Source organism: Oncorhynchus mykiss, chromosome 7 (genome assembly GCF_013265735.2).
Source record: "Oncorhynchus mykiss isolate Arlee chromosome 7, USDA_OmykA_1.1, whole genome shotgun sequence".
In the NCBI taxonomy this organism is placed as follows: domain Eukaryota; kingdom Metazoa; phylum Chordata; class Actinopteri; order Salmoniformes; family Salmonidae; genus Oncorhynchus; species Oncorhynchus mykiss.
This window is the reverse complement of record NC_048571.1, coordinates 90,428,937-90,442,023: the sequence shown is the minus strand read 5'-3', so window position 1 is coordinate 90,442,023 and position 13,087 is coordinate 90,428,937. Positions and strand designations below refer to the sequence as shown.

Genomic DNA, 13,087 nt, shown 5'->3' with positions numbered 1-13,087 from the left:
TCGGCTATGGAGAGCGTGATCACAGTCGTCTGGAACAGCTGATGCTCTCATGCATGCCTCAGTTATGCTTGCCTCGTAGTGAGCATAGAAGTGATTTAGCTCGTCTGGTAGGCTCGTGTCACTGGGCATCTTGCGGCTGTGCTTCCCTTTCCCTTTGTGCTTCCCTTAGTCTAGTCTATAGTTTGCAAGCCCTGCCACATAAGACTAGAGTCGGAGCCTGTGTAGTATGATTAAAATCTTAGCCCTGTATTGACTCTTTGCCTGTTTGATGGTTCGTCGGAGAGCATAGCAGGATTACTTGTAAACTTCCGGGTTAGAGTTCCGCACCTTGAAAGCGGCAGCTCTACCCTTTAGCTCAGTGCGAATGTTGCCTGTAATCCATGGCTTCTGGTTGGTGTATGTACAGTCACTGTGGGGACGACGTCCTCGATGCACTTATTGATAAAGCCAGTGACTGATGTGGTGTATTCCTCAATGTCATCGGAAGAATCCCGGAACAGCAGGAATCAGGAGGATAGAGTTGTGGTCGGTCGGGTTTACCAAATGGAGGGCGAGGGAGAGCTTTGTATGCGTCTCTGTGTGTGGAGTACAGCTGATCTAGAATGTTTTTCCCTCTGGTTGCACATTTAACATGTTGATAGATAGAACTGATTTAAGTTTCCCTGCATTAAAGTCTCCGGACACTAGGAGCACCGCCTCTGGGTGAGTGGTTTCCTGTTTGCTTATTTCTTTATACAGCTGACTGAGTGAGGTCTTAGTGCCAGCATCTGTCTGTGGTGGTAAATAAACAGCCATGGAAAGTATAGCTGAAAACTCTCTAGGCAAGTAATGTGGCCTGCAATTTATCACAATATACTCTACTTCAGGCGAGCAAAATCTAGAGACTTCCTTAGATTTCCTACACCAGCTGTTGTTTACAAATATGCACAGACCGCCCCGCCCCCCCCCCCCCCCGTCTTACCGGAGTGTGCTGTTCTATCTTGCCGGTTTATACTTATTGTTTGTACAGATGAACGTGGTACCTTCAGGCGTTTGGAAATTACTCCAAGGATTAACCAGACTTGTGGAGGTCTACAATGTTTTTTCTGAGGTCTTGGCTGATTTAATTTGAGGCACTGAGTTTGAAGGTAGGCCTTGAAATACATCCACAGGTACACCTCCAATTGACTCAAATGTTGTCAATTAGCATATCAGAAGCTTCTAAAGCCATGACAGCACAGTCAATTTAGGGTATGTAAACTTCCGACTTCCAACTATACATGTCAATCTCTCATGGCTCAAAGTAGAGGAGAGATTGACTTCATAACTACTTGTTTCTGTGAGAATGATTGACATGCTGCATGCACCGAGCTGTCTGTTTAAACGACTAGCACACAGCTCAAACACCCATGCATACCCCACAAGACATGCCACCAGAGGTCTGTTTAAACTACTAACACACAGCTCCAGAACAGACTATGGGACGCGCACAGGACTACATGGAACTCTATTCCACATCAAGTAACTGATGCAAGATTTAAAAAACATAAATAAGGATAAGAGACGCACTCTACACACGTACACATGGATGTTGTATTGTAGACATGATAGTGGCTTGTAGTAGTGGCTTGAAGGAACACAATGTGTGGTGAAAAGTGTTATGTAATGTAATATTTAAACTGTATACAACTGCCTTTAATGTTGCTGGACCTCAGGATGAGTAGCTGCTGCCTTGGCAGGAACTAATTGGGATCCTTAATAAAAACAAATAGATACAGTGTACAGAACATTAAGAACACCTTAATGCTTAGGGTTCCATGACATTGACTGACCAGGTGAATCCAGATGAAAGCTATGATCCCTTATTGATGTCACTGAATCCACTGCAATCAGTGTAGATGAAGGAGAGGAGACAGGTTAAAGAAGGATTTTTAAGCCTTGAGACATGGATTGTGTATGTGTGCCAAAATATTTAAGTGCCTTATAATGGGGTATGGTAGTAGGTGCCAGGTGGACCGGTTTGTGTCAAGAACTGCAACCCTGCTGTTTTTCACACTGTGGTAATCAAGAATGGCCCAAGTTTCCTGTGGTAATCAAGAATTGCCCACCTCCCAAAGGACATCTAGCCAACTTAAGACACAAACAGCTTACAGACGGTAGGCAAATAAGGTCACAGTTAGGAAAACTTAGGACACTAAAGAGGCCTTTCTACGGACTGAAAAACACCAAAAGAAAGATGCCCAGGATCCCTGCTCATCTGCGTGAACATGCCTTAGGCATGCTGCAAGGAGGCAGCGACGGTGGATTTGTGTCCGTACTGCAGAAGTGGCCAGGGAAATAAATTCACAAAGTGCTGTACATAAACCCAGCCTAAAACCCCAAACAGCAAGCAATGCAGTTGTAGAAGCACGGTGGCTAGGAAAAACTCCCTATAAAGGCCAGAACCTAGGAAGAAACCTAGAGAGGAACCAGGCTATGAGGGGTGGCCAGTCCTCTTCTGGCTGTGCCGGGTGGAGATTATAACAGAACATGGCCAAGATGTTCATATGTTCATAGATGACCAGCAGGGTCAAATAATAATAATCACAGTGGTTTTCAAGGGTGCAACAGGTCAGCACCTCAGGAGCTAACATCCTACACACTCCATATACCATAATATATACACACAGCATATACTAACTACTGCATAGACTATATACTACACATTACATATACATAACATATACACTACATATACTAACTACTACATAGACTACATACTCCATATACTTACCATAATATACATATACTACACATTACATATACATAACATATACACTACATATACTAACTACTACATAGACTACATACTCCATATACTTACCATAATATACATATACTACACACTGCATATACTAACTATAAACAACTCAATATTAGAAAGGTTAATGTTTTGTCCACTCGGTGTATTTCGACATCTTATTTATATGCACAACAATGTCATCGGTATCTGTCAGGTGAAATGGGTAGATGAGGTAGCACAGTATCAACTACTGGAATACAATACGGTTGATTTAGAGTTTCTTAGTTATGAGAATGTATATGTTATTGTGGAGAACATATTTTTGTATTAAGGGAAGATACCGCCATGAATATGCCCCAAGGCTAGGTAGGGGTGTATACAAATAATCCAATTAGAAATAACATTGTAATTCTATGGTGGACTGGACCCAGGTAATAAGGTGAAGGTGTGTTACCTTGGAAACGTTGCCGGTAATCCTGCTGAGAGCAGCCAGAGACCTCCAGCTGAACGGACGGAGAGCCCCTCCCCTACCCGGCTGGTCTACCTTTTCTACCACCACAGAGTAACTGAGGGAGTGGGATGGAGATACATATTTCACATAAACACTATTTAAACAATTAGTGGATCCCAATGGAAATGTTAACATACTGTAATTCATACAAACCTTGCATGGTAGAAAGGTGGTCCTTTTCGGTAAAGCACTGCATGGAAGAGAAAATACAGTACAAGGCAATAAGACTAAGAATTATCATAGCATCAAGAATCAACACATCTGAGTGTCTAGTGTTTTATGGTTGGAGGATCACAGTCAACCCATTAAACTAACAGGGAAAAAAGGCCTATACTGCAAACATTCTCAGTCAACCCATTAAACTAACAGTGAAACATTCACAGTCAACCCATTAAACTAACAGTGAAACATTCACAGTCAACCCATTAAACTAACAGGGAAAAAAGGTCTATACTGCAAACATTCTCAGTCAACACATTAAACTAACAGGGAAACATTCACAGTCAACCCATTAAACTAACAGGGAAACATTCACAGTCAACCCATTAAACTAACAGTGAAACAAGATCTATACTGCAAACATTCACAGTCAACACATTAAACTAACAGTGAAACAAGGTCTTTACTGCAAACATTCACAGTCAACCCATTAAACTAACAGTGAAACAAGGTCTTTACTGCAAACATTCACAGTCAACCCATTAAACTAACAGGGAAACTGTACCGTATTCACAGTCATCCCATAAAAAAAAGAGATCATGATGAGCAGATGAGACACTTAATTTTTCAGCATGTTTTTACAAAAAGATAGTTTTAGAGTTGGATAAACTTGGATAAAATCTAATTTTATTTGTCACATACACATGTTGAGCAGATGTTATTTCGGGTGTAGCGAAATGCATGTAGGACATATACAGGATTCTTATTGCCAAGTACTATACAGCAAATGCTCTGGCAAACCAACAACCAGCAAAAGAAACAGAAACCTGAAAATACCATCCAACCTGGAACTGAGTGAGTAATGTTTAGTCTGAAGCTACTTATAAAGCCAAGAAGAAAAAGATATCACAATGATCTATTTTAAGGACTGGATACCAAATTAAGGCTACCAAGCTTACTAGGACAGAACAGATCCAGATACAACTTCCGCGGGGTGGCAGGGTAGCCTAGTGGTTAGAGCATTGACCTAGTAACCGGAAGGTTGCAAGTTCAAATCCCCGAGCTGACAAGGTACAAATCTGTCTCTGTTCTGCCCCTGTTCCTGCAAATGTTGGGCTCAAGGGCTTTGACACCTCTCACTTCACACCACTGCCTGTTCCTAGGCCGTCATTGAAAATAAGAATTTGTTCTTAACTGACTTAACTTGCCTAGTTAAATAAAGTTAAAATAAATAAATTTAAAAAAAATAGCACAGTGGTGTGAAGTGAGAGGTGTCAAAGCCCTTGAGCCCAACAGTTGCAGGAAGCTCCAAAAAAAATAACACAAATTGAGAAGGCACAAACATTTTTTTTTTTTTATAGCCAAACTGAACAATCAGGGGAGAAGGGGAGCCTTGGTCAGTGAGGTGGCCAATAACCCAATGGTCACTGACAGAGCTGCAGAGTTTGTCTGTGGAGATGGGAGAACCTTTCATAAGGACAACCATCTCTGCAGCACTCCACCAATCAGGACTTTATGGTAGAGTGGACAGTCAGAAGCCACTCCTCAGTAAAAGGCACGACAGTCTGCTTGGAGTTTGTCAAAAGGCACCTAAAGGACTCTCAGACCTTGAGAAACAAGATTCTCTGGTCTGAAGAAACCAAGATTGAACTCTTTGGCCTGCATGCCAAGTGCCACGTCTAGAGGAAAGCTGGCACCATCCCTACGGTGAATCATGGTGGCAGCATCATGCTGTGGTGATGTATTCAGTGGCAGGGAATGGGAGAATAATCAGGATCGAGGGAAAGATGAATGGAGCAAAGTACAGAGAGATCCTTGATGAAAACCTGCTCCAGAGTGCTCAGGACCTCAGACTGGGGCAAAGATTGTAACATACTTTGTTTCATGGAAACATGGCTCACTTGGGATACGTTATCAGAGTCGGTACAGCCACCTGTTTTTTTTTTTACGCATCGCACCGACAGAAACAAATATCTCTCTGGAAATAAGAATGGCGGGGGTGTATGCCTTATGATTAACGAGTCGTGGTGTGATCATAACAACATATAGGAACTCAAGTCCTTTTGTTCACCTGACCTAGAATTCCTTACAATCAAATGCAGACCGCATTATCTACCAAGAGAATTCTCTTCGATTATAATCATATTAGTGTACATCCTCCCCCAAGCAGACACCTCGAAGGCCCTGAAAGAACTTCATTGGGCTCTATGTAAACTGGAAACCACATCCTGAGGCTGCATTTATTGTAGCTGGGGATTTTAACAAGACTAATCTGAAAACAAGGCTCCCTAAATTTTATTAGCATATCGAATGCACGACTCGGGCTGGAAAAATTCTGGATCATTGCTACTCTAACTTCCGCGACGCATACAAAGCCCTCCCTCGCCCTCCTTCGACCACAACTCCATTTTGTTGCTCCCAGCCTATAGACAGAAACTAAAACAGGAAACACCCGTGCTCAGGTCTGTTCAAAGCCGACCAATCTGACTCCATGTTTCAAGATTGCTTCGATCACGTGGACTGGGATATGTTCCGCATAGCATCGGACAACAACATTGATGTATACGCTGACTCGGTGAGAGTTTATTAGCAAATGCATCGGTGATGTTGTACCCGCGGCGACAATTAAAACCTTCCCCAACTAGCATGACTGTATGAGATAATGGCGGGTGAAAGACAGGGTAGAGCGGCAGGTGCCGCTTCTCATTCGAATGCTGTTATTTTATCTAAAACATAATGTGTACGCCAACCCCAGCTAAGTAACTAGTGCAAAGAGTTAAAGCCTAATTATGTGTTTTATCTCCAGTACTTTGCCGTGATTGTCAGTTCTCAGTGTGTCCTTGCTGGGATGACACAAATCTACTGCAGGAGAATATCAACACCAAACACATTGGTTCACCGTTCCACGGGAGCGCACAGTACACAGCATACCATAATGTTCTGAATAATGACCAACTACTACCTCGCTCCCTTAGGCGTAACAAACGCAAGTCCAACATTTATCGGAAACTGTTAAACTACCTGTTCACTACCCTCCTGCTCTCCAGGGATGTGCAACTCAATCCTGGGCCTAACATCACCGAGCCAGCCTCAACCCTGGGCCTAACATCACCGAGCCAGCCTCAACCCTGGGCCTAACATCACCGAGCCAGCCTCAACCCTGGGCCTAACATCACCGAGCCAGCCTCAACCCTGGGCCTAACATCACCGAGCCAGCCTCAACCCTGGGCCTAACATCACCGAGCCAGCCTCAACCCTGGGCCTAACATCACCGAGCCAGCCTCAACCCTGGGCCTAACATCACCGAGCCAGCCTCAACCCTGGGCCTAACATCACTGAGCCAGCCTCAACCCTGGGCCTAACATCACCGAGCCAGCCTCAACCCTGGGCCTAACATTACTGAGCCAGCGATACTCACCGGAGTGGAAAGCAGTGGATGGCCTCGTCCACTGATCGTCGCCGCTGTGGAAGTGGGTGAGTGCTATGGTCCCATGGTTTCTCTCGACTCACCCGGCTCCAGGATAGATTTTGACTCTTCAAACATACCCAAGTCGCTAAATGCGATCCCTGACTCTGCTTCTGGTACGCAAGCTGTTTTAATTAGTTCCCCGCATCCAGTGTAGGTGGGAGGGATTGTTAATTGCGCTACCGAACTGCCCCTAATCAAAACGAAACAAAACAGCCTAAACCCAGCCGTCAGAAAACACAGAAAATTCAACATCTAATCACAGACTCCAACCTTGACTTCCTCTGCCTCTCAGAGACATGGCTCCATAAAAACTCTCCATATGCTGCTGTTATTGTGCCTGGCTACAATGTTCTCAGGAGAGACAGTATTGAAGGAAGAGGGGGGGTGTGTGATGATTTACATTAAAGAACACATCCCCGATGTAAACAAATTGAGTGGTCATGTGATAATGAACTAGAATGTATTGGCCTGAACGTTACACTGTCTCCCCAAATGTCTTTTACCCTTATTGGAATGTATAGGCCACCTTCCACCAAAAGTGTGTTTTTGATCAGTTTAATAACATGCTTAGGGAATGTGATTTTGGGAAATAGGTCATCTTAAATGGGAGATTTTAATATTAATTATGAAGACAAGTCTTGTAGGAAAACCCTCAAACGGATCACTAATACCTTTGACCTTACACAGCCAGTTAAAGGGCCAATCAGCGTGACTTGTTGTTCTAAAACACAGATTGACCTGGTGTTCAGTAATAAACCAGAGAGAGTGACTAAATCATTCAATATGGTTACTGGGCTATCTGTTCATAATCTGACACTTATAGCCAGAAAGCTGTCTAAGAGCAGCTGTAACCTCTCTACTGTTAGAAAGCCGGATCAACTAAGAATACCTAAGAGTGAATTAAGCTATTTTGAAAACGCAATTAAGGGAATTAACTGGAATGATCTCTTGTCCTATACAGATGTGGAAGCTGATAGTCAGGTTTTTCTATCCACAATCCAGACTACAATAAATGGTTTCCTAAAGAAAATCAAATCCAAACCTGGCCAAAAGAGCATTCTTCCTTGGCTAAATGGAGAAATCTGGAAATTGATGAAAGAACGAGATGCTCTAAAAATAGCCCTAAGATCCAAATTAGAGCATTCCTACTTTATTGACTCTGTCAGTGTACTGACACAGAACCCCTCCACTGGATTCTTGGGCTCAGTGCTAGTAAATGACGCTCAAGCTGTCTTCATCATAAGGTGAACAAGGTGATTAGCTCACTAAAGAACTCTAAAGCCAAAGATGTGTTTGGGCTGGACTCCACCTTTCTTAAAAACTACAAAGAGTCACTCATGGTGACCTTAGTAATGGGGACAAACACATCTATTGGTATCGGGGTGTTTCCAAGGGTATGGAAAACGGCCATAATAACGGCCATCTTTAAATCTGGCGACCCTGCTGACGTGAGTAACTACAGGCCCATTAGTACTACTACCTGTGGTGTCAAAGGTTTTTGAAAAATGTGCAGCAGAACAACTGATTGCCCACCTCAACAACAGCCCCTTCACATTACACTCCATGCAGTTTGGCTTCAGAGCGAAACACTCCACAGAAATGGCCAACTGCTTTCTTCTGGAAAATGTGAAGTCCAAGATGGACAAAGGGGGCGTTGTTGGGGCTGTGTTTCTGGACCTAAGGAAGGCTTTTGATAATGTTAACTATGAGATTCTCATTACAAAATTGTCCAAGTTCAACTTTTCCCCCGATGCCTTGAGATGGATGAAATCATACCTTGAAGGCATGTGTCAGAGTGAGCAATGAGCTGTCGCCCACTCTTAGCTATGATGTGGGCGTGCCCCAAGGGTCAATACTGGGGCCCCTCCTGTTCAGCCTGTACATTAATGATCTGCCTTCTGTCTGTACTGGGTCTGAAGTTCAAATGTATGCAGATGATACAGTGATATATGTGCATGCAAAGAGCAAACTACAAGCTGTGAATGGTTTGTCCTCTGACAAATCAACTGTAAATTTCGGTGTTCCTCAAGGTTCCGTTTTAGGACCACTATTGTTTTCACTATATATTTTACCTCTTGGGGATGTCATTCGAAAACATAATGTTAACTTTCACTGCTATGCGGATGACACACAGCTGTACATTTCAATTAAACATGGTGAAGCCCCAAAATTGCCCTTGCTAGAAGAATGTGTTTCAGACATAAGGAAGTGGATGGCTGCAAACTTTCTACTTTTAAACTCGGACAAAACAGAGATGCTTGTTCTAGGTCCCAAGAAACAAAGAGATCTTCTGTTGAATCTGACAATTAATCTTAATGGTTGTACAGTCGTCTCAAATAAAACTGTGAAGGACCTCGGCGTTACTCTGGACCCTGATCTCTCTTTTGAAGAACATATCAAGACCATTTCAAGGACAGCTTTTTTCCATCTACGTAACATTGCAAAAATCAGAAACTTTCTGTCCAAAAATGATGCAGAAAAATTAATCCATGCTTTTGTCACTTCCAGGTTAGACTACTGCAATGCTCTACTTTCCGGCTACCCGGATAAAGCACTAAATAAACTTCAGTTAGTGCTAAATACGGCTGCTAGAATCCTGACTAGAACCAAAAAATTTGATCATATTACTCCAGTGCTAGCCTCTCTACACTGGCTTCCTGTCAAAGCAAGGGCTGATTTCAAGGTTTTACTGCTAACCTACAAAGCATTACATGGGCTTGCTCCTACCTATCTCTCTGATTTGGTCCTGCCGTACATACCTACACGTACGCTACGGTCACAAGACGCAGGCCTCCTAATTGTCCCTAGAATTTTTAAGCAAACAGCTGGAGGCAGGGCTTTCTCCTATAGAGCTCCATTTTTATGGAACGGTCTGCCTACCCATGTCAGAGACGCAAACTCGGTCTCAACCTTTAAGTCTCTACTGAAGACTCATCTCTTCAGTGGATCATATGATTGAGTGTAGTCTGGCCCAGGAGTGGGAGGGTGAACGGAAAGGCTCTGGAGCAACGAACCGCCCTTGCTGTCTCTGCCTGGCCGGTTCCCCTCTTTCCACTGGGATTCTCTGCCTCTAACCCTATTCAGGGGCTGAGTCACTGGCTTTACTGGGGCTCTCTCATGCCGTCCCTGGAGGGGTGCGTCACCTGAGTGGGCTGAGTCACTGATGTGGTCATCCTGTCTGGGTTGGCGCCCCCCCCCCCCCCTTGGGTTGTGCCGTGGCGGAGGTCTTTGTGGGCTATACTCAGCCTTGTCTCAGGATGGTAAGTTGGTGGTTGAAGATATCCCTCTAGTGTTGTGGGGGCTGTGCTTTGGCAAAGTGGGTGGGGTTATATCCTTCCTGTTTGGCCCTGTCCGGGGGTGTCCTCGGATGGGGCCACAGTGTCTCCTGACCCCTCCTGTCTCAGCCTCCAGTATTTATGCTGCAGTAGTTTATGTGTCGGGGGGCTAGGGTCAGTTTGTTATATCTGGAGTACTTCTCCTGTCCTATTCGGTGTCCTGTGTGAATCTAAGTGTGCGTTCTCTAATTCTCTCCTTCTCTCTTTCTCTCTCTCGGAGGACCTGAGCCCTAGGACCATGCCCCAGGACTACCTGACATGATGACTCCTTGCTGTCCCCAGTCCACCTGGCTGTGCTGCTGCTCCAGTTTCAACTGTTCTGCCTTATTATTATGACCATGCTGGTCATTTATGAACATTTGAACATCTTGGCCATGTTCTGTTATAATCTCCACCCGGCACAGCCAGAAGAGGACTGGCCACCCCACATAGCCTGGTTCCTCTCTAGGTTTCTTCCTAGGTTTTGGCCTTTCTAGGGAGTTTTTCCTAGCCACCGTGCTTCTACACCTGCATTGCTTGCTGTTTGGGGTTTTAGGCTGGGTTTATGTACAGCACTTTGAGATATCAGCTGATGTACGAAGGGCTATATAAATAAATTTGATTTGATTTGATGCTGCACAAGAACTTACTACTGTAATGGTCCAGGTTACAAAGTGGCTTAGTGACTCGTGTTTTCATCTCAATGTGAAAAAAACAGTTTGCATGTTCTTCACAAAGAGGGCAACAGATGCCACTGAGCCAGATGTCTATGAGCCAGGGGAGAAGCTCCAAGTGGTTTATGATTTTAAGTACCTTGGCATCATACTTGATTCCAACCTCTTTTAAAAAGCATGTGAAAAATTCAAATAACCAAATTCAACCTAGCTAATTTCTGATTTATACGAAATTGTTTGACTACAGAGGTAGCAAAACTGTACTTCAAATCTATGATAATTCCCCACTTAACATACTGCTTGACTAGTTGGGCCCAAGCTTGCTGTACAACATTAAAACCTATTCAGTCTGTCTACAAACAGGCTCTCAAAGTGCTTGATAGAAAGCCCAATAGCCATCATCACTGTTACATCCTCAGAAAGCATGAGCTCCTGAGTTGGGAAAATCTTGTGCAATACACCGACGCATGTCTTATATTCAGTATCCTAAATGGCCTGGCTCCCCTTCCACTCAGTATGTTTGTTAAACAGAAAACCCAAACATATGGCAGCAGATCCACAAGGTCTGCCATGAGAGGTGACTGTATAGTTCCCTTAAGGAAAAGCACCTTTAGTAAATCCGTTTTCTCTGTGAAAGCTTCCCATGTCTGGAATACACTGCCATCAGACACACAACTGCACCACATATCACACTTTCACAAGATGCATGAAGACATGGCTAAAGGTCAATCAGATTTGTGAACATAATCCCTAGCTGTTTGTTGCCGCTTTCCATGTTGTCTGTTGTCTGTAGCTTGTGAGGTGTGGAAACACTTTGTTGCTTTTATGAATTTTGTCTTGCTGCTTTTTGTCCTGTTGCTCTGTCTGTATGTTCCTTCTTGCTTGTCCTATGTTGCTCTGTCTGTATGCTATGTCTTGCCTGTCCTATGTTGCTCTGTCTGTATGTTCCATCTTGTTTGTCCTATGTTGCTCTGTCTGTATGCTATGTCTTGCTTGTCCTATGTTGCTCTGTCTGTATGTTCCATCTTGTTTGTCCTATGTTGCTCTGTCTGTATGCTACGTCTGGCTTGTCCTATGTTGCTCTGCGTGTGCTCCCTGCTCAATGATTGTCTATATTGTAAATTGTTTTTAATAACCTGCCCAGGGACTGCGGTTGAAAATTAGCCGGCTGGCTAAAACCAGCACTTTTACTGAAACGTTGATTAATGTGCACTGTCCCTGTAAAAATAAAATAAACTCAAACTTTGAGAACAATACAGTGCCCCAGACACGGCCCGCTACCAACACCTGCAGACTCTCACCGCAGCCAACGTGAGTAAAACATTTAAACGTGTTAACCCTCGCAAGGCTGCCGGCCCAGACGGTATCCCTAGCCGTGTCCTCAGAGCATGCGCAGACCAGCTGGCTGGACATACCGACATATTCAATCAATCCCTATCCCAGTCTGCTGTTCCCACATGCTTCAAGAGGGCCACTATTGTTCCAGTTCCCAAGAAAGCTAAGGTAACTGAGCTAAACGACTATCGCTCCTTAGCACTCACTTCCGTCATCATGAAGTGCTATGAGAGACTAGTCAAGGACCATATCACCTCCACCCTACCTGACACCCTAGACCCACTCCAATTTGCTTACCGCCCCAATAGATCCACAGAAGACGCAGTCGCAATCACACTGTCCTAACCCATCTGGACATGAGGAATACCTACGTAGGAATACTGTTCATCGACTACAGCTCAGCTTTGCATTCTGCAATAGGTACCAGGATTGGACTGCTGAGGACTGGGGTAAAGTCATTTTCTCTAATGAATCCCCTTTCCGATTGTTTGGGGCGTCGGAAAAAAGCTTCTCCGGAGAAGACAAGGTGAGCGCTACCATCAGTCCTGTGTCATGCCAACAGTAAAGCATCCTGAGGGAGTGGGCTCACTCACAATTTTGCCTAAGAACACAGCCATGAATAAAGAAAGGTACCAACACATCCTCCGAGAGCAACTTCTCCCAACCTTCCAGGAACAGTTTGGTGATGAACAATGCCTTTCAAATCAAATCAAATCAAATCAAAACCTTTTCCAGCATGATGGAGTTCCTTGCCATAAGGCAAAAGTGATAACTAAGGGGCTCGGGGAACAAAACATCGACATGGCCAGGAAACTCCCCAGACCTTAATCCCATTGAGAACTTGTGGTCAATCCTCAAGAGGCG

At 44.1% G+C, this 13,087-nt stretch overlaps 1 protein-coding gene across 4 annotated transcripts in view; it reads right to left on the bottom strand.

Moving 5' to 3' along the window:
• tsen2 (TSEN2 tRNA splicing endonuclease subunit) overlaps positions 1–13,087 on the bottom strand; it is a 44,888-nt gene that overhangs the window by 16,583 nt on the left and 15,218 nt on the right. For 2 of the 4 annotated variants that reach the window (XM_036984369.1, XM_036984370.1), the window contains exons 8-9: positions 3,426–3,462; positions 3,216–3,366 (exon numbers count right to left, since the gene is read on the bottom strand). In XM_036984369.1, the coding sequence (XP_036840264.1) occupies positions 3,216–3,366; positions 3,426–3,462 (188 nt within the window). The remainder of the gene's footprint in view (positions 1–3,215; positions 3,367–3,425; positions 3,463–13,087) is intronic. The other 2 variants (XM_036984371.1, XM_036984372.1) reach the window with 1 other exon arrangement.